Source organism: Condylura cristata, unplaced genomic scaffold (genome assembly GCF_000260355.1).
Source record: "Condylura cristata isolate star-nosed mole 26May11 unplaced genomic scaffold, ConCri1.0 scaffold00025, whole genome shotgun sequence".
In the NCBI taxonomy this organism is placed as follows: Eukaryota; Metazoa; Chordata; class Mammalia; order Eulipotyphla; family Talpidae; genus Condylura; species Condylura cristata.
The window spans coordinates 28641329-28663378 of NW_004567126.1; the positions used below are offsets into that span (position 1 = coordinate 28641329).

General features: G+C 56.3%; 2 protein-coding genes across 5 annotated transcripts; both read right to left on the reverse strand.

Annotated features, from left to right (window-relative positions):
* Positions 1–381: 381 nt before the first annotated feature.
* Positions 382–5994, reverse strand: EBI3 (Epstein-Barr virus induced 3). The gene is made up of 5 exons (XM_004688884.2): positions 5546–5994; positions 4805–4928; positions 3709–3887; positions 2707–2864; positions 382–1900 (listed from the first exon to the last, which is right to left on the reverse strand). The coding sequence occupies exons 1-5, from the start codon at positions 5610–5612 to the stop codon at positions 1751–1753; spliced, it is 678 nt and encodes a 225-aa protein (XP_004688941.1). The 5' UTR covers positions 5613–5994; the 3' UTR covers positions 382–1750.
* A 16-nt stretch (positions 5995–6010) lies between these two features.
* On the reverse strand, positions 6011–20992 carry ANKRD24 (ankyrin repeat domain 24). Of its 4 annotated transcripts, none has more exons than XM_012729692.1 (21): positions 20865–20992; positions 20037–20123; positions 19797–19927; positions 19634–19722; positions 18412–18476; positions 17809–17866; positions 16432–16502; positions 16153–16259; positions 15798–15985; positions 15335–15363; positions 14655–14735; positions 14409–14516; positions 13524–13568; positions 13338–13436; positions 12316–12388; positions 11962–12080; positions 10218–11819; positions 9370–9531; positions 7389–7514; positions 7117–7182; positions 6011–6944 (listed from the first exon to the last, which is right to left on the reverse strand). In XM_012729692.1, the coding sequence occupies exons 1-21, from the start codon at positions 20901–20903 to the stop codon at positions 6867–6869; spliced, it is 3423 nt and encodes a 1140-aa protein (XP_012585146.1). In that variant the 5' UTR covers positions 20904–20992; the 3' UTR covers positions 6011–6866. The 4 variants fall into 4 exon arrangements, with proteins under 4 accessions (XP_012585146.1, XP_012585145.1, XP_012585147.1 ...); XM_012729691.1 differs by having other exon boundaries at positions 6012–6944; positions 9370–9537; XM_012729693.1 differs by lacking the exons at positions 20037–20123; positions 20865–20992 and having other exon boundaries at positions 6013–6944; positions 9370–9537; positions 19807–19887.
* Positions 20993–22050: the final 1058 nt, after the last annotated feature.

Sequence of the window (22050 nt, forward strand, 5' to 3'; positions counted from 1 at the left end):
TGGCTCACGTCCCAGCTTCACTCTGACCTCTGCTCTCATCGTCCAACCCTCCCTCCAACCCTCCTGTCTTCCTCTAACAAGGACTCTTGTGATTATATCGTGGCCACCTGATAATCTAGGATAACCCACCTGATGATGTTCACTACATGAACGCTCCTGAACCTTTAAACTAAGGGTCTTCGGGCGCCCCCTGGCGGCGCAACGGGTTACAGCACAGCACTATGAAGTTAGCTGCAGCCACTGCAGCAAGAGTTTGATCCCTGGGAGATAACCCACAGGGCACAGACCTCTTCTGTTGCACACGCTGTTCCCCTCAGCAATGTACCTTGTCAATCTGCCTGTACTGCTCCCCATTCTGGTGAATTCTTCCACCCCCCACACTCCTGGCCTATAAACCAGTTCTTTATACATAAATAAATAAATATTTTTAAATAAATAAATAAAGGATCCTCAAGATTCTTAATCATACCTGCGAAATCCTCTTTGCATGTAACGTACCATATTCATAGGTTATGGGAATTAGGTTGTGGGTATCTTTGGGGCAGGGGTGGGGAGCATTATTTTGCCTGCCAGAGATGAGGTAGGGAAGGCTTCACAGAGGAAGTGACCTTTGAACTGAGACCTGAGTGCAATCACATAGATTTTTCTCTGACCTTCAGGCCTGGCTGCTTTGCCCCTTTCTCAGAGCAACCTTTCCCAGACAAACTCGGGTTGTGTGTGCTCACATAGGGGAAGCCTTCGGAAGGTGGGTCACCCAAACTGCTGGAGTGGATGGATTCCACTGTCCCATCCCAGGCAGGCCCCCCAACAACCCCATTCTGACTCCTCAACCCTGGCCTCTCCCTCTGGTCCAGCCCTGACCCCATCTGTGGGGGTGGGACCTCGCTCTGCAGTGGGGGTGGGGGGGCCTGCCCTGCTCTCCCTTAGAGTACTCTTGGGTTTTATCTGAGTCTCTTGATGGAAGGGAGAAGCCCTGATTTCAGTGATAATGATCCTTTGCTTTTGTGTGTGTCTCGCTTTTTTTTTTGGTTATATAAGAAAGCTTTGCTTTTTATTTCACTTTCTGAATCTGTGCTTGTGCACTCAACACTTTCACAATGATTTTCTGCTCCTCTATTAAGAAAAGCCCGCTTCATCCTGTCCTGGACACATTTAGCCCCATAGAGCCACCACAGGCCCAGATGACGTGTTCTTTCACTTTGATGCCTCTTAAGAAATTCAGGTCTCACAGAGGAACCCCTTGAAGTTTGCCTGGGCACACACCACATACGGATTCCAGTGCTCTCCCTACCTTCCTATAGAAAGGTAAGCAATTCTCACCAGGGCTTGGGGACAGCCTTCTTCTGCAGGAGGTTGCATTGTGGGCGCCTAGGCCAAGATGGCAAAGGCCACACCATTCCCAATACCTCTAGACACGGTCCCGGAAGAGGAAAATGGGAACAGCAATCATCTTTTCTAATCAAATGATGATAAAAAAAAAAAAAAAAACACCTCACACCCACAGTTCCCAAAGCACCACACTGTGGCCAAAGGAGGAAACACACCCCCATTTCACAGACTGAGAAACTGAGGCTCAGAGAGGCAAAGTCACTCTTCCGGGGTCGCTAGGCAACTCGGCTGCAGCAAACCCAGGCCAGCTGGGTACCGTGTCCACCTTGGTGGGGGGCTGATGACGATGACGACGACGACGACGGCAACGGAGAGGATGGTGGAGGCCAAGGACCCACCTCATAGGTGACTGGGAAGCTATCTAGCCCAGGGTCACCGAGGTAGTGGCAGGCAGACTCCAGTCGCTGGATTCCCCGTAGTTGGTGAGGTCTTGAGCAGCCACCTGGATGCAGTACCTGGCTTTGGGCCTCACAGCGCCAAGGGTGAAAGATGTGGCTTCAATGGGCCCCACCTGAGATCACAGAGGGCCAGGTCAGGGTGAAGGCAGAGGCTGGGGGGGGTAGCACCCCAAACCTCGATCTCATGCTCCCGCTGCTGCGACTGAGCCCCGGCGGCCCACCCTAAGCAGCGCGGCTGTCCCCTCCACATCGTCTGCCCTCCCGCTCCCAACTCGTACAGATTTGCAGGCGCGGCCCGAGCAACCTCTCGAGGACCCTTCCTGGGTCGCACCCATCCTAGGGCTGTCTCAGCAGCTGCAGGAGCCTCACTCACAAAGACCTGGGTCCTCCCCACCCCAACTCTTAATCGTGGTGAAATCCACATGGCATAAGCTCAACCGCCCAAGGTGGGCGGCTCAGCAGCATTTAGCGCTGCCGCGTGGTCGCCACATCCTCGTAGCTCCCCAGTCTTCCAGACCTCGCGCCTCCTCCCCAAACACTGGCAACCACGGACGCCCTCCGGTCTCTGTGGCTGTGCCTGTTCTGGCTCCTCATCACGGACTCGCACCCAGCGCGGCCGTGTGTGTCTGGCTTCTGTGCCTGAGCGTCACACGTTACAGCGTTCTGGTGTCCCAGTGGCCCACACTGTGTGTGTCATCCAGGGCGCAGATATCTGGGTTGTTTCTACCTGGCTGCTGTGAATAGCGCAGCTGTGAATTCCCATGGACAAGGATTTGCCTGAGTCCCTGTTCCAATCCCTCTGTGTAGATACCAGGAAGCAGATCTGCTGGCCAACCTCGCTCACAGTCCCTCTGTTACTTGGGAGGCCCCACACCCCTTGCACTGGCCTGGACCCTTCGCAGCCCCCCTTTCTCTTCACCTGGCGGTATCGGGCGGCTCCGTGACGCTTGTAGCGGATCCGGTACTTGAGTGAGAAGACCTCGGGGAAGGGCCAGGACTGGGGGGGTTCCCATTGCACCCACAGCTGCTGCCCAGGGAGGCGGCTCAGGTGCACACCTTCTGGAGGGTCCGGCTTGACTGACGGACGAGCAAGGTCCAGTTATTCACCCATCCAACCAACCAGCCATCCAACCCCTTAATCACTGGGAATCATGCTGCACAAATTTTTGTACACAAATTTTTCTGGAAGTTTTCTTTGCTCTTAGGTCTATACTAGAGCTGACCTTGCTGGGTTATATGTCCATATATGTTGAGCTCTTTGGAGGATGACTAGAGTATTTTCATTCCCCAGCAGCAAGATAAAATAGTTTGCAATTTTTAGCAATGTGTTCAGAGGCCATCTCCCTGAGGAGGTAACGTCTGAGCAGAGGTCTGTCGGTCCCGAGGGATGAACCATGTAGAGACCTGGGGGAATTCCAAGTAGAATTCCAAGCAGAGGGTACCACGCATGCAAAGGTCCTGGGGCAGAAACACTACTAGAACAGATACTGAGGAACATCTGGAGGCCCTGGAGGCTGGACTGGAGCAGGTGAGGAGAGGGGGCAGTAGAGAGGAGGAGGGGACAGAGGAGGTTGCACAGGGCCTCAAAGGCCTAGAGGGGACTTGGGCTTTTACAAAACCCTGTGGAGGGGGAACCCCCTAAGGGCTGCAGGCAGAGGGGTGGGCCCTGACTCAAGTGGCTGCTTGAGGAGGACAGACTATGGGGGTGAGGACAGGACAAGGGTGAAGGCGAGCACACTGGCGCAGGCAGGTAATGCTAAGGCCTGGGCCGGGTCAGACTCAGGGGTGGGGGGAGGAGGACGTGAAAATCTGTAAGGGCGGAGCCGACAGACCCACGATGACGGGCAGAACGGAGGTGGTACGGGGAGGAACAGGAACAAGCCGGCACCCTCCCTCCCACCCCCGCAACTGCCCCACTCACTGATATGCTCTGGGACAATGGACACAAAGCTGCTGCTGGCACCCCCAGGGTGGATGGCCGTGACGTTGAGCACGTAGGGCACCATGGAGAACATCTGGATGTCTGGGATGGTGCAGCTGGTGGCCTCTGGTGTGGGCTGGACGCAGGGCTGGCTCTCCCCGTGGGCGGCCGCACCGTGCCTGGACACGGAGAGCAGCTGTGAGGGCCCTGGGCCCCGAGTTGGGTCCTGTAGCCCTGGGGCAGCCCCCACCCAGCAGCACAGAGCCCTGGATGGTGTGGGGCAGCCGCCAGGAGGTGCTGGGGTTCCAGGCCCTGGGACTTCCAGAGCAGCACCCTGCCCTGGCGTCACCCCTTCCAAGCTCTGGACTCACAGCCTTTGGAATCTGAAATAAGATTTGATTTTCTTGACTTTGGAGACCCTGAGACTTCAGAGACCCCAGATCAACATCACCCGCAGAACTTTCCACAACTTCCAAAATGCTCTGTCTGCATCGCTGGAACCATAGGGCGAGCTACCCAGCCCAGCACACCTGGCGGGACCACGACTTTTCCACTTATTTAATCTCATCTAAATGGAAGCTTCAGTCACCAGAAAGCCTGGGAACAGCTGTTTGGAACAATTCAATGTGTGAACTTCCTTTTCCAAGCACCAATTTCATGAAACTGAGTTAGAACACAAGCATTTCCTATGAAAATTTAGCATTTGTGTTGAAATGTGGTAGAGTCATGAAAACCACACGAATTTTAAAGACAGCATAAAAAAAAAGCAGGCAAAATGCCTCAATAATTTTTAAAATATTGACGACAGGTTAGGCACTCAATTATATAAATATTGTTCATGATAAACTTGAGATATATAAATTAGATACATCAACATGATTTCACGTTCATGAGAAATACTTGGAACATTTGAATATTATTTTAGTAAAATACTGAAATGAACTTCACTGATGTTTGAACGCTCTGAGCCATGCACGGGGCTGGCTGTACATGTCCTTCTCTCGGACAACCTCAGCAGGGCTCCGAGTTCCGGGGTCCTGATCCAGGCCTGTCAAGCTCAGTCACAGAACCCCAGAAGCCCTCCCAGGTTGCTGACCTGTACGTGGCAATGAAGGACGTGGGCCTGGCGGAGCTGGGAGGAGTGGGCGGCAGGGTCCAGCGGCAGTCCACGGCGAGCGGGTACCTAGATGCCCTGCACCGCACCCTGGGCTGGGTGGGCGCTGGCAGGCCCCAGGGCGGGGTGGGGAGGAGCGTGAGTGGAACTGATTTCTGCTGGGATTGCAAAGCCCGAGAGAATGCTCAGCTACCCCCACCGCCGCCCTGCCAGTCAGTGCCAGGCAGGGAGTATGTCTCCACACAGGCCTGTGACATGAGCAAGTCAACGAAAAGCCCTGCCCTGCAGCCCACCCAGTCAGGGGCTGAATAGCTAACTCCCTAAAGCCCACTTTCATAACCCATTTTCCAGCTGGGAAATGGAGGCTGAAGAAGTCACAAAGGAGAGCTGGCGGAGGGGAATGTTGGCAGGGAGACACCAGACTGCATTTGTTCTTTCTGCCAGTTAGTTTTAAAGCACAAGAAGTTAATGTGCCCAGTGAAACTCACTCTCAACCTGTCTAGGCTGCAGCTGACTCGCCCAACTCGGTGACTCGGTGTCACTTCAGGGAGGGACTTATCCTCTCTGCGTCTCAGTTTCCCCATCTGCACCAGGGGGTGGTGACCACCTCCCACCAGTGATCAGGTGCTCCCACCCCATCCAGCATGTTCCACAGTAGGCCAAGTCCAGCCCCCTGGGAGCTGCCCTCTGCCCACGCCTCACCAGCCCGGTGGCCCCACATACCTTCTCTGCCACTGCAGTGCAAGCAGCTGGCCCAGAAAGCGAGGGCCAGGAGCCGTCCGGGGGCCATGGCTCTGCGGGGCTCTGCTCTGTGGAGCTGAGGCAGGAAAGCAGCCTCGGACAGGCAGGGACTCAAGTTCCGCCCAGCCCTCTGCTAAGGCCCCCCACTTCCCCTTCCCTGGACCTGGTTCAGCTGGTCTGTGAGGCGCAGGAGCACAACCCAGGAGCCCCCAGGCCCTTCACGGCCCACCCCTGGGCACGTGGTATGGAAGGCCCCAAGGGTGGGCGGAGAAAGGAGGCCAAAAGAAAAAGGGAGAAGTGGAGGTTCTTCCCAGCATCGCCTGTCTTCCCGTCCTTCCTTCCGGGCTACTGCAAGGGGGATCCCCGGGAGGAGTGACACGAGGGAGACAGAGAGGACAGGGAGGGGAGAGAGAAAGATAACCGGGGAGAAATGGAAACAGATACAGAGACAGAACAGGAGACAGAAATACAGAGACAGACCAGAGAGTCGGGGGCCGGGGGGGCCAAGAGAAATGGGCAGAAACAGGAGGTGAGGGGCAGAGACACAGAGACCTGGAGACGGGTACAGAGAGGTCCCGGCACCCACAGGACCCCTCCACTCTACGCTCACGGGACAGCTCCACCCCTGCTGGCTGCACTTTGTACCCCAGACCACAGAGGCCCCGAAACAAACACAGGACCCGGAGAGGCAGCCCCTCGGTGGCCACGCTCCTCCAGGCGTGATTTCTGCCCTGGAAGCTCAAGGAGACCTGGGGACAGGTGACACTCATGGGGGAGGGGTGAGCAGCACGTGCTGCCCCCAAAGGGAAAAGCGGGGAATTGCTCGGGGGATTTCAGAGGCTGGGAGTCAAGGCTGGGACTCTCCCATCCAGCTGGGTTTCAGAGAGTGAACTCACATCCTGTCCTGACGTTATGCCTTATTCATTGCGAATTTTTAAGGGTCCCTTTGACTCTTTGTGTTTTAGGGGAATGAGATTGTGGCAGTCACCCTGATTCTTAATCTCTGCTCTGGCCACCCCCTTCCTTGCAATGGGAACCCAGCAATCCAGTCACACGCTTGCTTTGGTCCTGTGCACCTGGAGCTTTTATTCCTGGAGCGACATCTGGGGGGTAGGGACTCAGCTTCTCCAGTAGGGGAGATGGGGTGAGGGGTGGGGTGGGGTCTCGACTGACCAGTGGGAATGATGGAGACAGCCAGAGAGTCAGGAAGGGGCCCAGGGCGCAAGTCAGTGTGTTCGCTGGATGCCCCAGTGCAGGGCCTGGGGTGCGAGGGTGGAGCCGGGAGGACGTGGGGGGGCTGTGCTCAGTGCCCCTGAGCCTGAAGTCTTTGCATCTGTAAGATCTGGCTCAGGATCCGCTGCACGTCTTCATCCATCTGACCCTGGGGTGAGAGAGCCTAGACACTCCTGCCCAAACTTCTCCACTCCCCTCCCAGCCCTGGAGGCCATGAACCTCACCCATGACCAGCCCCCCACCATTCAGGGGAGTGCGAGGCCGAGACAGCAGTCACATTCCCAAAGCCAGGCAGGCACCGTGCTGGGCGGGTGACTCACCTGGATGGCATAGAGGAGGTGGCTCCGATACAAGGCCACCACTGCACTGTGCTCCCTGGCAGCCTCCTGGGGCAGGGGGAAGGGTGCTCAGGAGAACCAGGGAAGTCCCCTACCCTGGACACGTCAAAACGTCTCCTTCGCACCCCAGGCTCCTATTTTGAAGCCAGGCACGGTGATAACCCCGGCTGCTAGAGTACTGAGCTGTTCCCCACACGGCCTGCCCACCAGGCCGTCTCCTAGCACCCCTGCCCTGAGCCTGGCAGGGCCTTCACCTCCAGCTTCTCCTGCAGAGCTTTCACTTGGCCTCGGAGGGCGTCCACTTCCGGGGTGGCTGGGGCTGCTGGCTGGTCCTTCAGGGCCTCTTTAAGGCTGAAGACTTCCTTGGATAGTTCTGTGATCTGGGTTGGGGGAGGGGGTGTCAGTGGTCTCCCCGAGGCCAAGAATGGGGGACAGAGGCCTCTCCACACCATGGGGAAAGGCAGGGCACAGAGGCTTGCAAGGGCCATTCCCATGTAGAGGTCGCAACTGGTCTGGGAGCCGGTCTGGTCCATGAGCTAAGAATAGCCGTCACGTTCTTCATCGGGTGGGCAGGAAGAGTCAAAGAATCGAATTGGGTGACATGTGACAATTACATCAAAATCAGATTTTCCTGTGCATGCCTCAAACTGGTTTCCTGGCCACGCCCATCATTTACATGTCATCCATGGGTGCTTTTCTGACGCAAAGGCAGAGCTGAGTAACACCTGCCCGGCAAAGCCAAAAATACAGCCCATCTGACAGAAAAAGTGGCCAGTTCTGTCACATCCTCTCTGGAGGTATCCGGAGGCCTGGTGGGGCTGGGCTTGAATTCCTTCCTCCCCTTTGACCACTGGAGATGTGGCTTAAAGAACTCCACTGGGCCTCGGTGTCCTTGTTTGTAAAATAAGGGGAATTAGGTCTCGGACCGCTCGGAGCGGTAAGTAGAGATTATGCTGAAGTTGGGCCTGGCCAGCACAGGCGTTCAGCGAATGCGAGGCTTTATTAAAACTGCTCCTGCCCAAGGGTCACGTCTGGAGACACCTGTGACTGCCTTGACAGGGCCCTTCTGTCATTGAGAAGGTGGGATCAGTTCCCCACAGAGAATGAGTGACCTGGTCCTGAATGTTATTGGTGCCAACAGGAAGTAACTCTGCCACCAATAAACCATAATCCCTACCACAGTTTTATTTTCATTTTAGAGGTGGAAACTGAGATTCAGAGACATTAAGTGACTTCTGCGTCATACAGTGAGCGAGGGGATGCCCCTAGGGCTTGGCGGGTCACAGTCCCTGTAGTGATGGGCTGGGTGGCTCTGAATCACTCTTCTCTCTTTGCCTCTTGGAGCCTCAGAATGCTAATCTGGCAAATGGGGATAAAAATGCTTTGTGGGGGCCCTCACTGGTGGCGCAGCGGGTTAAAGCACAGCACTAAGAAGCTTAAGCCACTTCCGCATGAGTTTGATCCCCGCCTGCCCCGGAGGTGACCACATGGCGCGGCAGACCTCTCCTGACCCGCCCGCCGCTCCCCTCAGTGGTGGACTTTGTAGATCTGCCTGTTCTGCTCCCCACTCTGTCCCTGGTGAATCCTCTCACCCTCCGCATCTCTGGCCTGTACCCCAGCTCTATATGAATAAATAAATAAATCTTTAAAAAAAAATGCTTTGTGGGGCCTCCCTAGTGGAGCAAGGGGTTAAGTCTCAGCATTATGAAGCTATCAGCAGCCCCTGCAGCACAAGTTCAATCCCCGGCCAGGGGGCAGACCCACAGGGCACAGCAGAACTCTCCTGTCTCCCGGCTGCTCGCCTCAGCAGTGTACTTCATCCATCTGCCTGTTCTGCTCCCCATTCTCTGGTGAATCCTCTCACCTCCTGCACCTCTGGCCTGTTCTTGTATGCATAAATAAACAAATCTTTTTTAAAAATGCATCATGGCTCATAGAGTTGTAAGGAGACTGAAAGTAACAGAATGCGAAAAACACCCACTCAAGAAGCACAGGCTACTGATATCGTCATTTGTATTATTTAAGAACAGAACTTAAAAATCTAGGTGGGCACCTGGCTGGACCAGGGCATGCTGTGTGTTGTTGGGCACATGGCCTCGCCTCTCTGTGCCTCAGACTACCACTTGGAAAGTGGGCTGGTTTCCCAAGACTCCTTGAGCTGGGCCATTCTTGGGTTCACCCCAACCTCCACTGAACAGGGGCCCCCTCACTGTGCATAGAAAAAGAGGGACACACCTTCTTGTCTTTCTCCTTGGCCCTGTCCAGGGCCTCCTGTGCCCGGCTCTGGGCCTGGCGTGCCCGCTCCGCCTCGGTCCGCAGTCCCCGAAGCTGCTGCTCTGCCGTGGCCAGCTGGGCCTCAGCCGCGTGCCTCTCGCTCTTCATGAACAACGCCTCCCGCTGCACCTGTGCCCAAGCCCAGGGTGGCCCTGAAGACATTCGAACCCCAAAACTGTCGGGATCATAAAGTTGTTCTGACTCTTCCATTTTGGCCAAAGGATATTTACGCGCGTTTTGACTTGAGTTTGACTCAGGAAAGTTCTGGATTCCCTTTGGCACTGTATTTTGTAACCCTGCCAAGCACCTGTGGCCCATGAGCTGCGCTGCTTTAGATAAGTGACTTAACCTCTCCTCTTAAAAAACGAGAATAGCTCACAGGGTGGTTGTGAGGATAAACTACGTTAAGTACTTGGGGGTGCTTTAGAGTAGCGCTCGGTACTGACACTTGCTACCCAGGAAGTGCTAATGTGAGTTGGTGACATTATTGCTGCTGTCACTGTCATTAACGTCATCACCATTATGGGGGCCTCCCTCGACTCACAAAGATGAGCAGCCATGATCCTACCTCACACCATACAGCCAAACTGGAGATGAGCACAGAGGGGAGTGGGAAGCGAAAGCACTAAAGATGCTACAAGCAGACATGAAAGGCGGCCTCCGTGGCCTGGGGTGACACAAAGGTTTTATGAACAGATCACAAAAGCACTAAACATTAAAAAGAAAGAAGGATGGGGCCAGAACACCGCGTGTTTTCGGGGCCAAGCAGGCCAGCACGCGTGTGCCGGCGGGAGTCCCGGCCCTCTCACCTGGAAGACCTCAGCGCTGGTCTTCTCGTGGCGCCGTCCCAGGTCCTCCAGCTGCCCCTCCAGTCGGGCCACGTCGGCCTGCAGGGCGCCGACTATGCGGTCATGCTCCAAGCGGGCCACGCTGCCCACACGTTCCCGCTCCAGCTCCGCCCGCAGCCGGGCAGCCTCCTTGCCTGTGGCTACCACCTCCTGCTCCAGGCTGGCGGCCCGACCCCGCAGCTCCAGGGCCTCCTCCTGCAGCCGGTGGTGCGTGGCGGCCGGCACTGCTGACTGGCGGAGGGCCTCGGAGGCCTCCCGCAGCTCGGCCAGGCCCCTTCGGGCCTCCTCACAAGCTGTGGCCAGCTCAGCTGCCCGGGCCTCAGCTGCGTCCCGGGCTTGGCCCAGCTCGGCCGCTGCTGCCCGGTGCTGCTCCCCCGTGGCTGTGGCAGTGGCCAGCTGCTCCCGCAGCACCTCCAGCTCCCGGCTCTGCTCCAGCCTTACCTCCTCTCGCTGGGCCAGCTCCGCCCGCAGGCCCCGGGCCTCCTCCTCAGCCAGCAGCCGGCCAGCCCTGGCCTCATCCAGGTAGGCGGAGGCGGCCTCCAGCTCTCGGAGGCGGCAGTCCCGAGCTCGAAGGTCCTCCCGGGCCTGCTCCAGGGCTGCCCGAAGTTGGACTGTGTCCCCACCGCAAGCTCTGCTGACCTCGATGCTCTCGGCCCCGCGCACCTGCTCCCGCAGCCGGCCGGCCTCGGCCTCGGCAGCCTCACACTTGCCACGGGCTGCTTCCAGCTCAGCGGCTGCCTCCCGCTCCCGCTGCCGGAGCGCCTCCTCCAGGGCACGAATTCTGGTCTCAAGCTCTGCCTGCAACCTTTCCGAGGCCTCGGCTGCACCAGGGTGTAGGACAGGGTCAGTGGGAAAAGTGGGGGCAGTGGCCTCCTCTCTCGCTGTCTCTGTGTCCTTGGGGCCCATGTTCCCCATGTTCACAGTCTCCACACCCGCGAGCTCTGTCTCCACAGCGCCCACTCCACCAGCCTTCATCTCCGGCCCCTCTGCCTTCGTGTTTGTGGCCTCTGCCTGGCCTCCTCTCTCGCGATCAAGGGCTTTCACTTCTGTGACCTCGGTCCCCTGAGGTTTTGTTTCTGAGGCCTCAGCCCCAACACCCTCTGCTCCCATGGCCTCAGCATCCGTGGGCTTTGTCCCTGTGGCCTCAGCATCCGTGGGCTTTGTCCCTGTGGCCTCCACATCCGTGGGCTTTGTCCCTGTGGCCACTGCTCCTGTGGCTGCTGTTTCTGAAGTCCCAGTTTCTACTGTTTCCACGCCTGTGGCCTCCTCTTCAGGAGCCTCCACTCCGTTAACTTTGGTTTCTGCAGCTGAGGTGCCATCACACTCTGCTTCCACGGCCCCATTTCTGGTGGTCTTGTCTCCTGTGCCATTGTGCTCCCCGGGGGCTGTCCCCTCTTCTCTGGGGGTCCCCTGTGCTTCCTGCTGCTCCAGTGCCCGCAGGGCCTCTGCGTGCTCCCTGCGCAGCTGATCAAACTCAGCCCGGAGAGAGTCGTAAAGGGCCAGAGGGATGACCTCAGCCAAGCCGTTTGCCTCCATCTCATCCTTCTCGAAGTTCTCTAGGATCTAGGAAGGTAGGGGGGCTAACGGGTGGCCGAGCCCCCTTCCCTGCCCACTTGCTCAGCAACATGTCCACCCAACCAGTGAGGAAATAACCCCTGGGATACTCAGATCTGCTCCGCCCTACTCTTTGGGCCTGTTTCCCCACCTGGACCTTCTCCAGAAGTTCCTGGTTCTGTCTGGTGAGCGCAGCCACCTGCTCCCGCAGTGAGGCCAAGAGATCCCGGGACGCTGGGCTGAGTCGCGTGGAGAGCAGTGCCTCGGCCCCTGGCAAGGATACAGAGTCAGTCCTCAGGTCCCAGGCTGCAGGGGGCAGTGCTGGGGGTCTAGAGCCGAGTCAGGGTCCCCAGGGCAGGCAGCTTGGGGAAATGGAATAGTGGGTAAGGGCCAACCTCCTGCCCTGTCAGACTGTCATACATGGTGGTCAAGTCTTGCTCCCAGGGCCGCTGGGACAAGGTGGGCAGGGGGTGGGGGTGAGGACAGGGCGGGGGGTGGGGCTCACCTGGAGAGTCAGGCAGCTCACCCTCCTCGTCCTGCAGGGTGGCGACATCATAGCTGGTATTCTCCTGCTCATTCTGGAGGTGGGGGCCGGGGCTCTATTCAGGGTCCTGGCCCCCCCTCCTTCCCCCCACCCAAGCATGTGGAGTGAACGGAATATCTTTATGACACCCTGCAGTTATCAGAATGGCTGTCTTGGCCCACAGGGATTTATTAAGTGCCCACTGTGTGCCGGGGACTTTGTTGGGCACCTTGGGGAACACAGTCAATGACCCAGCTGCTCTGGTGCGTAACCATGACCCCAACCATGGGGGTTGTCCATGTAGTGTGGTTTGCAGAACTATGCGGTGGTGGGGAGCATCCTCACCCCGGGGGTTCTGTGTCGAGGTTGCGGGGGGCCCAGGGTGTCTGCGGCCACGTGTGCACTCACAGGCGTTATTTTTTGGCCTGGCATCAGTGGGTGTGATGAGCATGTGTGCCCCACAGCACCTCTCCTGCGTGAACGTCTGTGACTGTGTGATTCTGCTTTTGTGCTTTAGTCCGCTGTGTGTGCGATGAGTAGGCTTGTGTGTGTTTGTGTATATGTGTTCCTGGGTGTGTCTGTGGATGGGAGTATGGCCGACTGTGAGTATCTGTGCAGTGATGTGTTTTCAGCGATATCTGCGTACGTCTAAGTTTCTGTGGGTTTGACATCTGTGTATGATTAACTGGGAAGAATCTGTTGTGTGCACGTTGATATTGGTGATGTTTGCGTATGTGATTCTGCGTTCACAGAGGTGTTTGTGGGCATTTACCTGGAATGCGTGCAGGTAAGACTACAGGCACGGGAGCGTGGCTGTCCATCTGCACGTACATGCGTGTTACCGTATGTTCCGAGAAGTGTCTACTGAGCGTTGCTGCTGTGGTTGTATGTTTGCTGTTTTGGTGTTTACACATGTGGAAGCCATGCGCATGAGTGTGGTCCCCATGACAGGCACAGCTCTGCTGGGGTGCCCGCAACCCACTTCCTCGCACAGGGCACCCCACCTCCATCAGAGACAGTCGGCTCTGCAAACTTTCCACCTCTCGCCCCAGACTCTCCTTCTCCTCCTGCTTCTCTGCCAGCAGCTGCTGTAGCTCTTGCACCTGGCAGGAGGGTGACACAAGGCTCAGCTGGCCTCCTGGAGAGACCCTGGACAACCAGGATCCCGCTTCCCTCCACCTGCCACCTACCTGTCTCTCCAGGCTGTGGAGGGAGCTGGCTTCTGCCTCTGGCAGCTGATGAGAAGAGAGAAAGGGCTTGTTTGTGGGTGGGGAGAGGGGTCTCCTCTGCCTGCTTGGGCTTAGCAGCCCCCCATTCATCCACAGGTGCACACCCAGCGCTGTGTGCCCTCACTCACGCCGCAGGAAATTACGAAGCACCTTCTCTTTGCCAGGGACTGCTCTGCTCACTCAATTGTTGCTAAGTATTTATTGAGCACCTCGTATATGCCAGCCACTGTTCTAACTGCTCATACACTGCTACTCACTACTGAGCACCTACTGTGTGCAGGTATCATTTCATTACTGTTTACTGAGTGCCTACTGTGTGCCAGGTACATTCTTCCCAACCACCTTTGTCGATTGTCATTTTATGCCACTATTTCACTCATTCATTTACCAACTATTTGCTTATCCTGTAATTATCAGGCATCTACTGTGAGCCATGCCCAACCTTGTGTGCTCACAGTCCAGCAGGTGAAGAGGAATTAAATATATGCTATGTCCAATAGCAATAAGCACCCAGATAAAAATAAAGAGAACTAAGAAGTGAGCGTGGACGACGATGTGACAGTTTTAAATAAGATGGGCGAGGGTGGTGTCCTCTTTGAGCAAAGATCTGCAAGAGCTGCAGGAAGTTGCCATAGGACATCTGGAAGGCGAGTATTCCAGAGGCACAGTCTGTGCAAAGGTCCTGGAGCAGGACCACACCCACTGTGTTGCAGGAACAGCAGAAACCTGTGAGGCTGGAGCAGAGTGGGGAGGAGGAAGGCTGGAGAGGCGGGGAGCGGGGGTCCCTTCCCTAGAAGCATGTCCTGCCAGGCTCAGTCCCGGGCCTCTGTCTCCACCGGCCCTCACCTCCTGCTTCCTCCGTTGCTGGTGCTGCTCCAGGCCCCGGATCTTCTGCAGCAGGCGGCCCTTCTCCTGTCGCAGCCGCACAATCTCCTCATAGGCATCTCGATCATCCTGTTCTCCCCACCCGGGGGCCCCCCCCACCTTCAGATAGATCTCAGGGTTGCCCCCCTCTGATGCCTTCACCAGAGTTACCGCCCACTTTGGCCTGGGAGGGTTCCCACGACTCCCCATGGCTAGGGCATCTCTCACCGGCATAGGGGTACTGGCAGGGGGCTGAGGTGCCTTCCGCTTCTTGGGACCCCCTCGCTTTTCATGACTGGACACAGAGTTCTGGGGAGGGGTGAAGGGAACACTGGGGGACATACCAGCCTCCCACTCAAACAAAACGCGGCCAGTCAACCCAGGCAGCCCGCTGTCACTCACTGCCCCAGCTCTGCCCTCACTTTCTGTGTGATGCTGAGCAAGTCTCTGCCTCTCTCTGGTCCTTAATTGTCCCTGCATAAAAGCGGATGAGGCCACATCCCCTGGGAGCTCCAGATCTTATTCTTTACTCTCTCTTCCTCTGCACGCCTTGGTACGTGCCTCAGCTAAACCAGATTATAAGTTTCTTTTCTCTGTGGAAATGGCAAAGAGAAGGGGCCAGATCTGCTCCCTTTGACTATACCAGCGGTCAGCAACTGCAGCCTCTTCCTCCCCCCAACTCCGGACCTCATGTGCCCCCAGTGTTCTCACCCAGTTCTGGGCGGTATGCTGTGGGTATGCCGCCACTTGGTGGCAGCATGCCAGGAAGGTACCATTGTTCACAGGTTCTCCCAGTTCATCATCCTGGGCCACAAGTCCATTTCGCCCTTGACTTCCCGCGAGCCTGGGCAGGGGAAGGAGGCAGAGGCACAGGGAAAGGGACCCTTTCACTGCTTAGAGGTTCATACCTGAGATGATGCCTCGCCTGAGTCATCCTCTAGGAGGGCAGAGGAAAGAAGGAAGCAGGTCAGGGCCTCTGTCCTAGGGACTCATTTCCAGTGGTAGGAAGGGGATTAAATGCCTAGGGGTCTTTGGGGGAACTCCCAACTCCCCGAGAATCAGGATTTTTTAAGTCTATCACTTTGGCAGAATGACAATAAAGGGTAATTGGCATCTCCAGGATGGGGTGGGTGGGTGCCAATTCTTAGGGAAAGGCAAACACCTAAAACTCAGGATGCCCTAGGGGAGCAGAGTGACCTTAGACCATTCTAAAAGCTCTTGGGCTCCTTGAAAATGTCCTGAATTGGGAAGACGTAACAGTGACACCTGGAAAGCATCCAGCATCCACAGCAGGGAGAAAAAGGGGTGACAAGAAACTGCCCAGAAGGAGGTGGGGTGACTGAAAATGCCTAGGAGGCTGGACTTGCATACCGCTGGGGGGGGAGGGGCGCTGGGCCGCCTCCTGTAAGAGGTGCAGGATGAGTTTGTCCCCTGCTAGGGCGCCATAGTGGGCAGCATCCTGGCCCAGTGTGTCGGTGATAGCCGGCTGGGCCCCGCCCTGCAGCAGCACCTCCACTGTTTCGGGACTGGCCCCCTCACAGGCCAGCATCAGCGCAGTCCTACGAGGAGAGGGGTACTGAGATGGGGAGGGGTCCTCTAATCCGCGTACGCCCTCCTCAACACGGCACTTGGGTGAGGGAGGAGGCCCACCAGATAGATCCCCCCATTAAGAGTCCTGCCCAAGGTCACAGCACACAATGGACCGGCTGGGGGGGAAGATGCTCACCTGCCCTGCAGGTCCTGGTCATTGGCGGCAGCCCCCTGCTGCAGGAGAAGGCGGCACAGATCTGTGTGACACATCTGCGCTGCTATGATGAGGGGCGTCGCACCTGACTGGCGGGGGGCGTTTGGGAGAGGGATGAGACAAGGGGTGAGCAGCTGGGGAAACTTTCAGGACGACCCCTGAACGCCCCTCCAAACCTCTTGACACTTTTAAGAGCGTGTCTGGAATGCTGCCCCCTGGTGGCAGCGGACGGTATCGTTCCCAAAGAGATCCCAGACTCACGCGATCTCGAGGGTTTAGATGTGCCTTGAAGGAGCAAAGCATTTCTGAGCAGGCGATGCAGCCACCAGCCGCTGGAAAAAGAAGCAGGGGGTAGACAGGGCAGGGCGGAGGCATCTGCCGAGGTCCTTCAGCTCCAGTGTGATTCTTATTCTTTCTTTCATAAGAAATTCCCATAACAGGGCCCTCCCTGGTGGCTCAGGGGTTAAAGCACAGCACCATGAAGCTACCACAGCCACTGAGCTGACCCACAGGGTGCGGCAGACCTCTCCTGACACGCCCACTGCTCCCCTCAGCAGTGTATTCTTGTTCATCTATCTGTTCTGTGCCCCACTCTGTCTCTGGTGAATCCTCTCAACCCCCCACTCCTCTGACCTGTACCCCAGTTCTGTATACATACATACATAAATAAATTCCCATAACAGAGTTATGACTCCTAGCTTATAGTTGAAGAAACTGAGGCCCAGCCAGGCCTCTGGTGTCCCAGTAGAGTCAGAAACAGAACCACAATTAAGACCCAGGTCTGCTAATTCCTAGTCCCAAGCTTTTTTCACATCCTATCACGGTTCCCTTTTAAGATGGAACCGCTAGGTGATTTTCATCATTTCCCCTCTTACTCAACAGTGTTTATTGCATACCTAATGTGCCCAAACCCTCACACGGAAAGCATTAATATTGATTGGACAATGTCAGATGTCAGCTGAGGCTGGGAACAGCTTCTCAAGGCTTGATCTGAATTCTGAGTCTTGAAGGTAAAAGGGGATAGCAGAGGTCTGACACGCGCAAGGGTCCTGAGCGGGGAAGCAGTTTGGTGAGATGAAGGAGGTGGGAGCCGTGTGGCCTGTATGTCCAGAGCCCAGCGGGAAAGGAGGGCTTTGTACAAGGCTAGAGAGTAACCGACTCCACGGGGAAATCTGCTGTGTGCTCAGGAGGAAACAAGTTTTTGTTTGCTGCTGCAATCGCAATGCTTAACATAGCAAGTGCTCAATAAATACTGCATGGAAAATCACCGATGTGCTTCAGTTTGGCCAAAGGCATCACCGCCACTAGGTGACAGCGTACTCCAACTGCAGGAAACCTTTAAGCTAACAAAACCCTCAAAGCCAACCCAAATTTCTCCACTATGTCCACTGAAGGGCTAGTGGACAGAGGCTGGGCTGGCTTCCGGCTCAAGTGTGTGGATCCCTTTTCTTCTCTAAAGGAAGGGGTTTGGAGCTGGTTATGAAGCTGCTGGGACCCTGACCCCCGGAGAAGCTCCTCCAGGGAGATGCCACTCCTCCCGCGGCACTGTTTTCACCTGGAGAAGGGCCCCGCCACAAGAACCTTCAAGCCTAGCACCCCGGGTTCACAGTGGGCAGGGCAAGGCTGGGCTGTACCCACCTGCATGGTGCAGGGCTGTCCACCCGCTGCTGTCCACAACGTCCACCAAACAGGAGGCCTGGGGACCGAGGGGCACGTTAATGGAACAGGACTATCAGCCTTCATTGCCTGGTTTCTCCAGGACTTCCCCTCCTTGGGGTCTGCTGTATTGCAGGTTCCCAGCCTCACCCCAAACCCTCGCCACCTGCTCAGCCCACGTCCTCACCAGCCCTCTGCGTAACTTTCTTGGCTTTAGTGAAAATTGTTAAGAAACAGGGTCTAACTGGGAACTGGGTAGCACCTGGAAGATTGGGGAAAAGCTCTGAGAATGGCTTTGACTATGAAAGTTGGGGTTTGGGGAGAAACTGGGGCCCAGGAAGTATCTGGTAACAGGAATGTATCTTGGCTGTGGGAAGTATCTGGACAGTGAGGAAGTATCTGGTTGTCCAGGGAGTAGCTGGGTCTCAGGAGTTAAAGGGACCATGGAGTATCTAGGGCTTAGGGAGTATCTGAGAGTTCAGGGAGTTGCTAAAACTCAGGAGTAGCCAGAGCAAAGGCATATTGGAGCTAAAGGATGGCATTATCTAGGACTCCAGGAGTATATGAGACAAGAGAATAAATGACCTGTAGCAGCTGCTTCAAGCACTCTGGGTGTCCATACTTGGCAGCCAAGTGGAGGGCACTGTAACCTGAAAGGAAGAGATTTTCTAGGACTGAAGATACTCCAGGACCTTCACTGCTCCCCAAACCTGTGTCAACTAATTGTGATGAGTTCTTTCCCTATTGTCTCAATTGTAGCAAGTCCCCAAGTTCCATGGAGTTTCAAAACTGCTGCATCCTGTGGTCAGATTCCATCTGATCTATGTCAAAGACAATTTCACCTCAGCTACCCTCATACCCACCCACTCCTCAAATTCTACGGCTCCAGCTACTCCTCCGAACCCAGCTACTCTCTATGCTCAACTATAATCACTATAATCATAACAACAGGAATACATTTTGAGAAAATCAGCAGTAGGTGATTGTCAAATGTCATTGTGCAAATGTCAGAGTATAACTGCACAAATTGGATTATATAGCCGACTCCACGCCGAGGTCAGAGGGTGGCATCTCCTGGGCCCCTCCCCCATCATATATGCCACCTATACATGCATCATCAAATATGTCACTGACTGAAACATCAAGTGATGCATGACTGCATACTGAAGCTCCAGCTTTTCCCTTCAGAATTCTGTTGTTCCATATGTTCCTGCTAATGCACATACCTGTTTCAGGTATAGTCCTGTCTAGAACCTCCAAATACTCCACATACCCCAGGACATTATGCTTGTTGCCCTGAAGTTTCAGACAAAGCCATGTCATCCCATGGCAAGCTACCCCCTGAACTCCAACTACTGGCCATGAATTACCATTTATTCCCTCAGGTCCCTAGTTAAGCCATTCCCCCAGATTCTCCTTTGCCCTAGCTACTCCCAGAGCTCCAGTTACTTCTAAACCCCGGCTACTCCCTGAACCTCAGTTACTCCCCAAGCTCGACTTGCTATTTACATGCCCCTATGTACTTCTCAAAATTAGGTATGTTTCAAGATCAGCTACTCCTCTGCCACATGATCCAGCTACTTCCTCTGACTCAGCACTATCCAAGGACCAGTAACTCCCACCCATGTGAACTCACCTTGCTTGGTGTCCTTGAGCACTGCGGCCTGACAGGCCACCATGCCTCCCTGGGGACCCTGAGCAGAGCCCTCTTTGATAAGCAAGTTTTTGAATCAGGGAGAGACTGGACCCTCTGGCTGGGCACCTGGTCTGAGCTTGTCCTCCCTCCCCAGGGTCCCATGGGCAGTACCTGCCCCATCCGTGCTCATGACGTTGGTGCCGTGGGCCAGCATGACCTCTAGACAGCTGGCTGCACCCCTCATGGCCGCCAGGTGGAACCTGGAGGTCAGAGAGCAGGGTCAGCCACAGGGTAGCACCACTCAGCCATCACACCCCAGGAGGCAGGCACTCACGCAGACTTGCCCTCGGGGTCCAGCTTCGTGGGCACCAGCCCCTTGCGAGAGATGAGGGCAGCCACCCGAGTAGAGTCATTGTTCTCCACAGCCTGCAGCAGCCGCTCGTCGCTTTTGCCCCAGTCCTGGCTCTGCAGGGCACACCCAGAAGAGCATGGGCCCAGGCGGGCAGCTGCCCCCTCCCCACTCCCCCAGCAGGGGCTCTGGGCTCTCTCCATTCGCCCACCTCTGGGCACTTGCCTGGCGCCTGCCTCTGGCTGTGGGCTTCGGGATGGGGCAGGGGCCGCAAGGTGGGCAGGAGCCTAGGTCAGTGGGGCTGAGCCGCAGCTGCAGGGGGAGGTGGTCCTAGGTGGGGTTCTGAGACAGCCTCCCCCAAAGCTGCCAGCTCCCAGCACCTGCCCCCAGGTCTGTGGCCCAGCACTGTTCACGGAAACATTCCCAGATCAGCCCCAGCACCCCTTTCCCAAAGGCGTCCCCATACCTAGACCTCCAGCCTGTCCTTAGTGGACAGCCACCCACCCTCACAGACACACCCACTGGCCCTGTGTCCTCCATGGCTTCCAGAGTCTTCCCACAGGACACCTTCAGAGGGTTCCTTTAAATGTCCCTCAGAACCGCCCCTGTCATTTATCCTTCTACAGCCACTGTTGAAAAGACCACAGTCGTCCCCCAAATGTCCTCAGACCTCTTCACCCACACTCTTGGCCTAAACTGCATCCCCCAAAAAGTCTCCCCCAAATTCCTGAATGTCCTCCAAAATCATCGCCCCAAATGACCTCATCATCTGTCTTGTCCCAAATCCCACAAATGTTCTCTGAAACTGTTTTCTTAACGTTACTCTCTCCCCCAAACGACCTCTAAATTCTAAGTGTCCCCATCTGTTCTCAGAACTGTCTCCCCTAATGTCCCCCCACCCTCCGTTTCCCACCCCGCCCCCTGGCCACCTCCCTCCTGGCACCTCCTTCCAGGGTTGGGGGACTGGCTCAGGCCTGGCATGGTCAGCAGGCGGGAGTGGAGAGGAAGGGCCGCGCCTAGCCGCCCAGCCCAGCGCCCCCGCCCCGGCCCTACCGCGAAAGAGGCGGCAGCACACAGGCACAGCTGCTTCATGGCGTCCTGGCGCCGGCAGCCGGCAGCAGGAGTTGTTGCCGGACGCAGGGACGGGCAGGTACTGCTGGACCTCGGCTGCCCGCTGCGTGGTCCTGCCCGGCCAGCCGGCGCCGCCCCCTCCGGGCCGCGCCCCCCCGCCCCCCCCATGGTCCCTCCCCTACCGGGCGAGAAATGGTGCCCGCTGGGATCTGGGATCTGGGATCTGGAGGAGGGACACCGCCCTGGGTGGGGAGGGGGGGAAGAAGGGTAGAGGAGGGGGGAGGAGGAGGAGGAGGCCAACAGCACCCCCCACCTCCAGGTGCCCAGGAGCTGCCTCTAGTACCTCACGGGTCTGGCCAGGGATTGGGTCTGGCCAGAGATCGCAGGGGAGCGGGCATGGGCCCTGGATATACAGAGCCCTCCACTGCCCACTCTGCCACCAGGCTCTGGCTCACTCATTCACTCATTCACCCACTCATTCATTCACTCATTCATGTACTCACTCATTCATTCATTCACTCACTCATCCACTCATTCACTCACTCATTCATCCACTCACTCATTCACACACTCATTCACTCACTCACTCATTCCCTCACTCATTCATTCACTCACTCACTCACTCATTCAATCACTCATTCATCTACTCATTCACTCATCAGCCAGTGGGAATGGCCAGTCCCAAAAACCTGAATTTGAACCCACGCCTGCCCTCTGTACCACCTCCTCTGTCCCCCACATTTAGGGGTGTCAGCCAAGATACTTACCTGCTTTGCATTTCACTTTCCTCCTCCAGGAAGTGGGTTTCATAATAACTGAACCTACTTCAGGGTTACTAAGAGCCTAAAGGAGATACTGGAGGCTTGGCGGTGCCTGGCACACAGTAGTGTGTTATTCCTAAGCCAGCGTTCGTTTATCAACAAAAGCCACGGCTGGATCCACATCTCTACTGAACCCTGGGCTGCCAGGACATAGTAAGTGCTCAGTTAAATCATTCAGAGTGACTTAAGGGGTGGGTGGGACTGTGTACCTCTGGTTCTGTTCTCAGACTGGGAGCCCCTGGAGAGCACAACCTGGGGCCCAGGGCCTGTCACCCCAAGGCAAGGGCCTGCCACCCCCCGGCAAGGGTGGGGGAGTTGGTAAACATTTACTGAGTTCATCATGCTCC

Bases quoted from the DNA above. Each gene is read 5' to 3' on its own strand.
- EBI3 (XM_004688884.2), bottom strand. From the start codon at position 5,612: ATGGCCCCCGGACGGCTCCTGGCCCTCGCTTTCTGGGCCAGCTGCTTG. The intron at 4,929-5,545 runs GTATGTGGGGCC...GGGGCCTGCCAG, and splicing joins GCACTGCAGTGGCAGAGAAG to CGCCCACCCAGCCCAGGGTG. The intron at 2,865-3,708 runs GTGAGTGGGGCA...CTCGTCCGTCAG, and splicing joins CATTGTCCCAGAGCATATCA to TCAAGCCGGACCCTCCAGAA.
- ANKRD24 (XM_012729691.1), bottom strand. From the start codon at position 20,903: ATGAAGCAGCTGTGCCTGTGTGCTGCCGCCTCTTTCGCG. The intron at 15,364-15,797 runs GTATGCAAGTCC...CTGCCCTCCTAG, and splicing joins GCGCCCCTCCCCCCCCAGCG to AGGATGACTCAGGCGAGGCA. The intron at 13,569-14,408 runs GTGAGGGCCGGT...TCTTCTCATCAG, and splicing joins AGCAACGGAGGAAGCAGGAG to CTGCCAGAGGCAGAAGCCAG.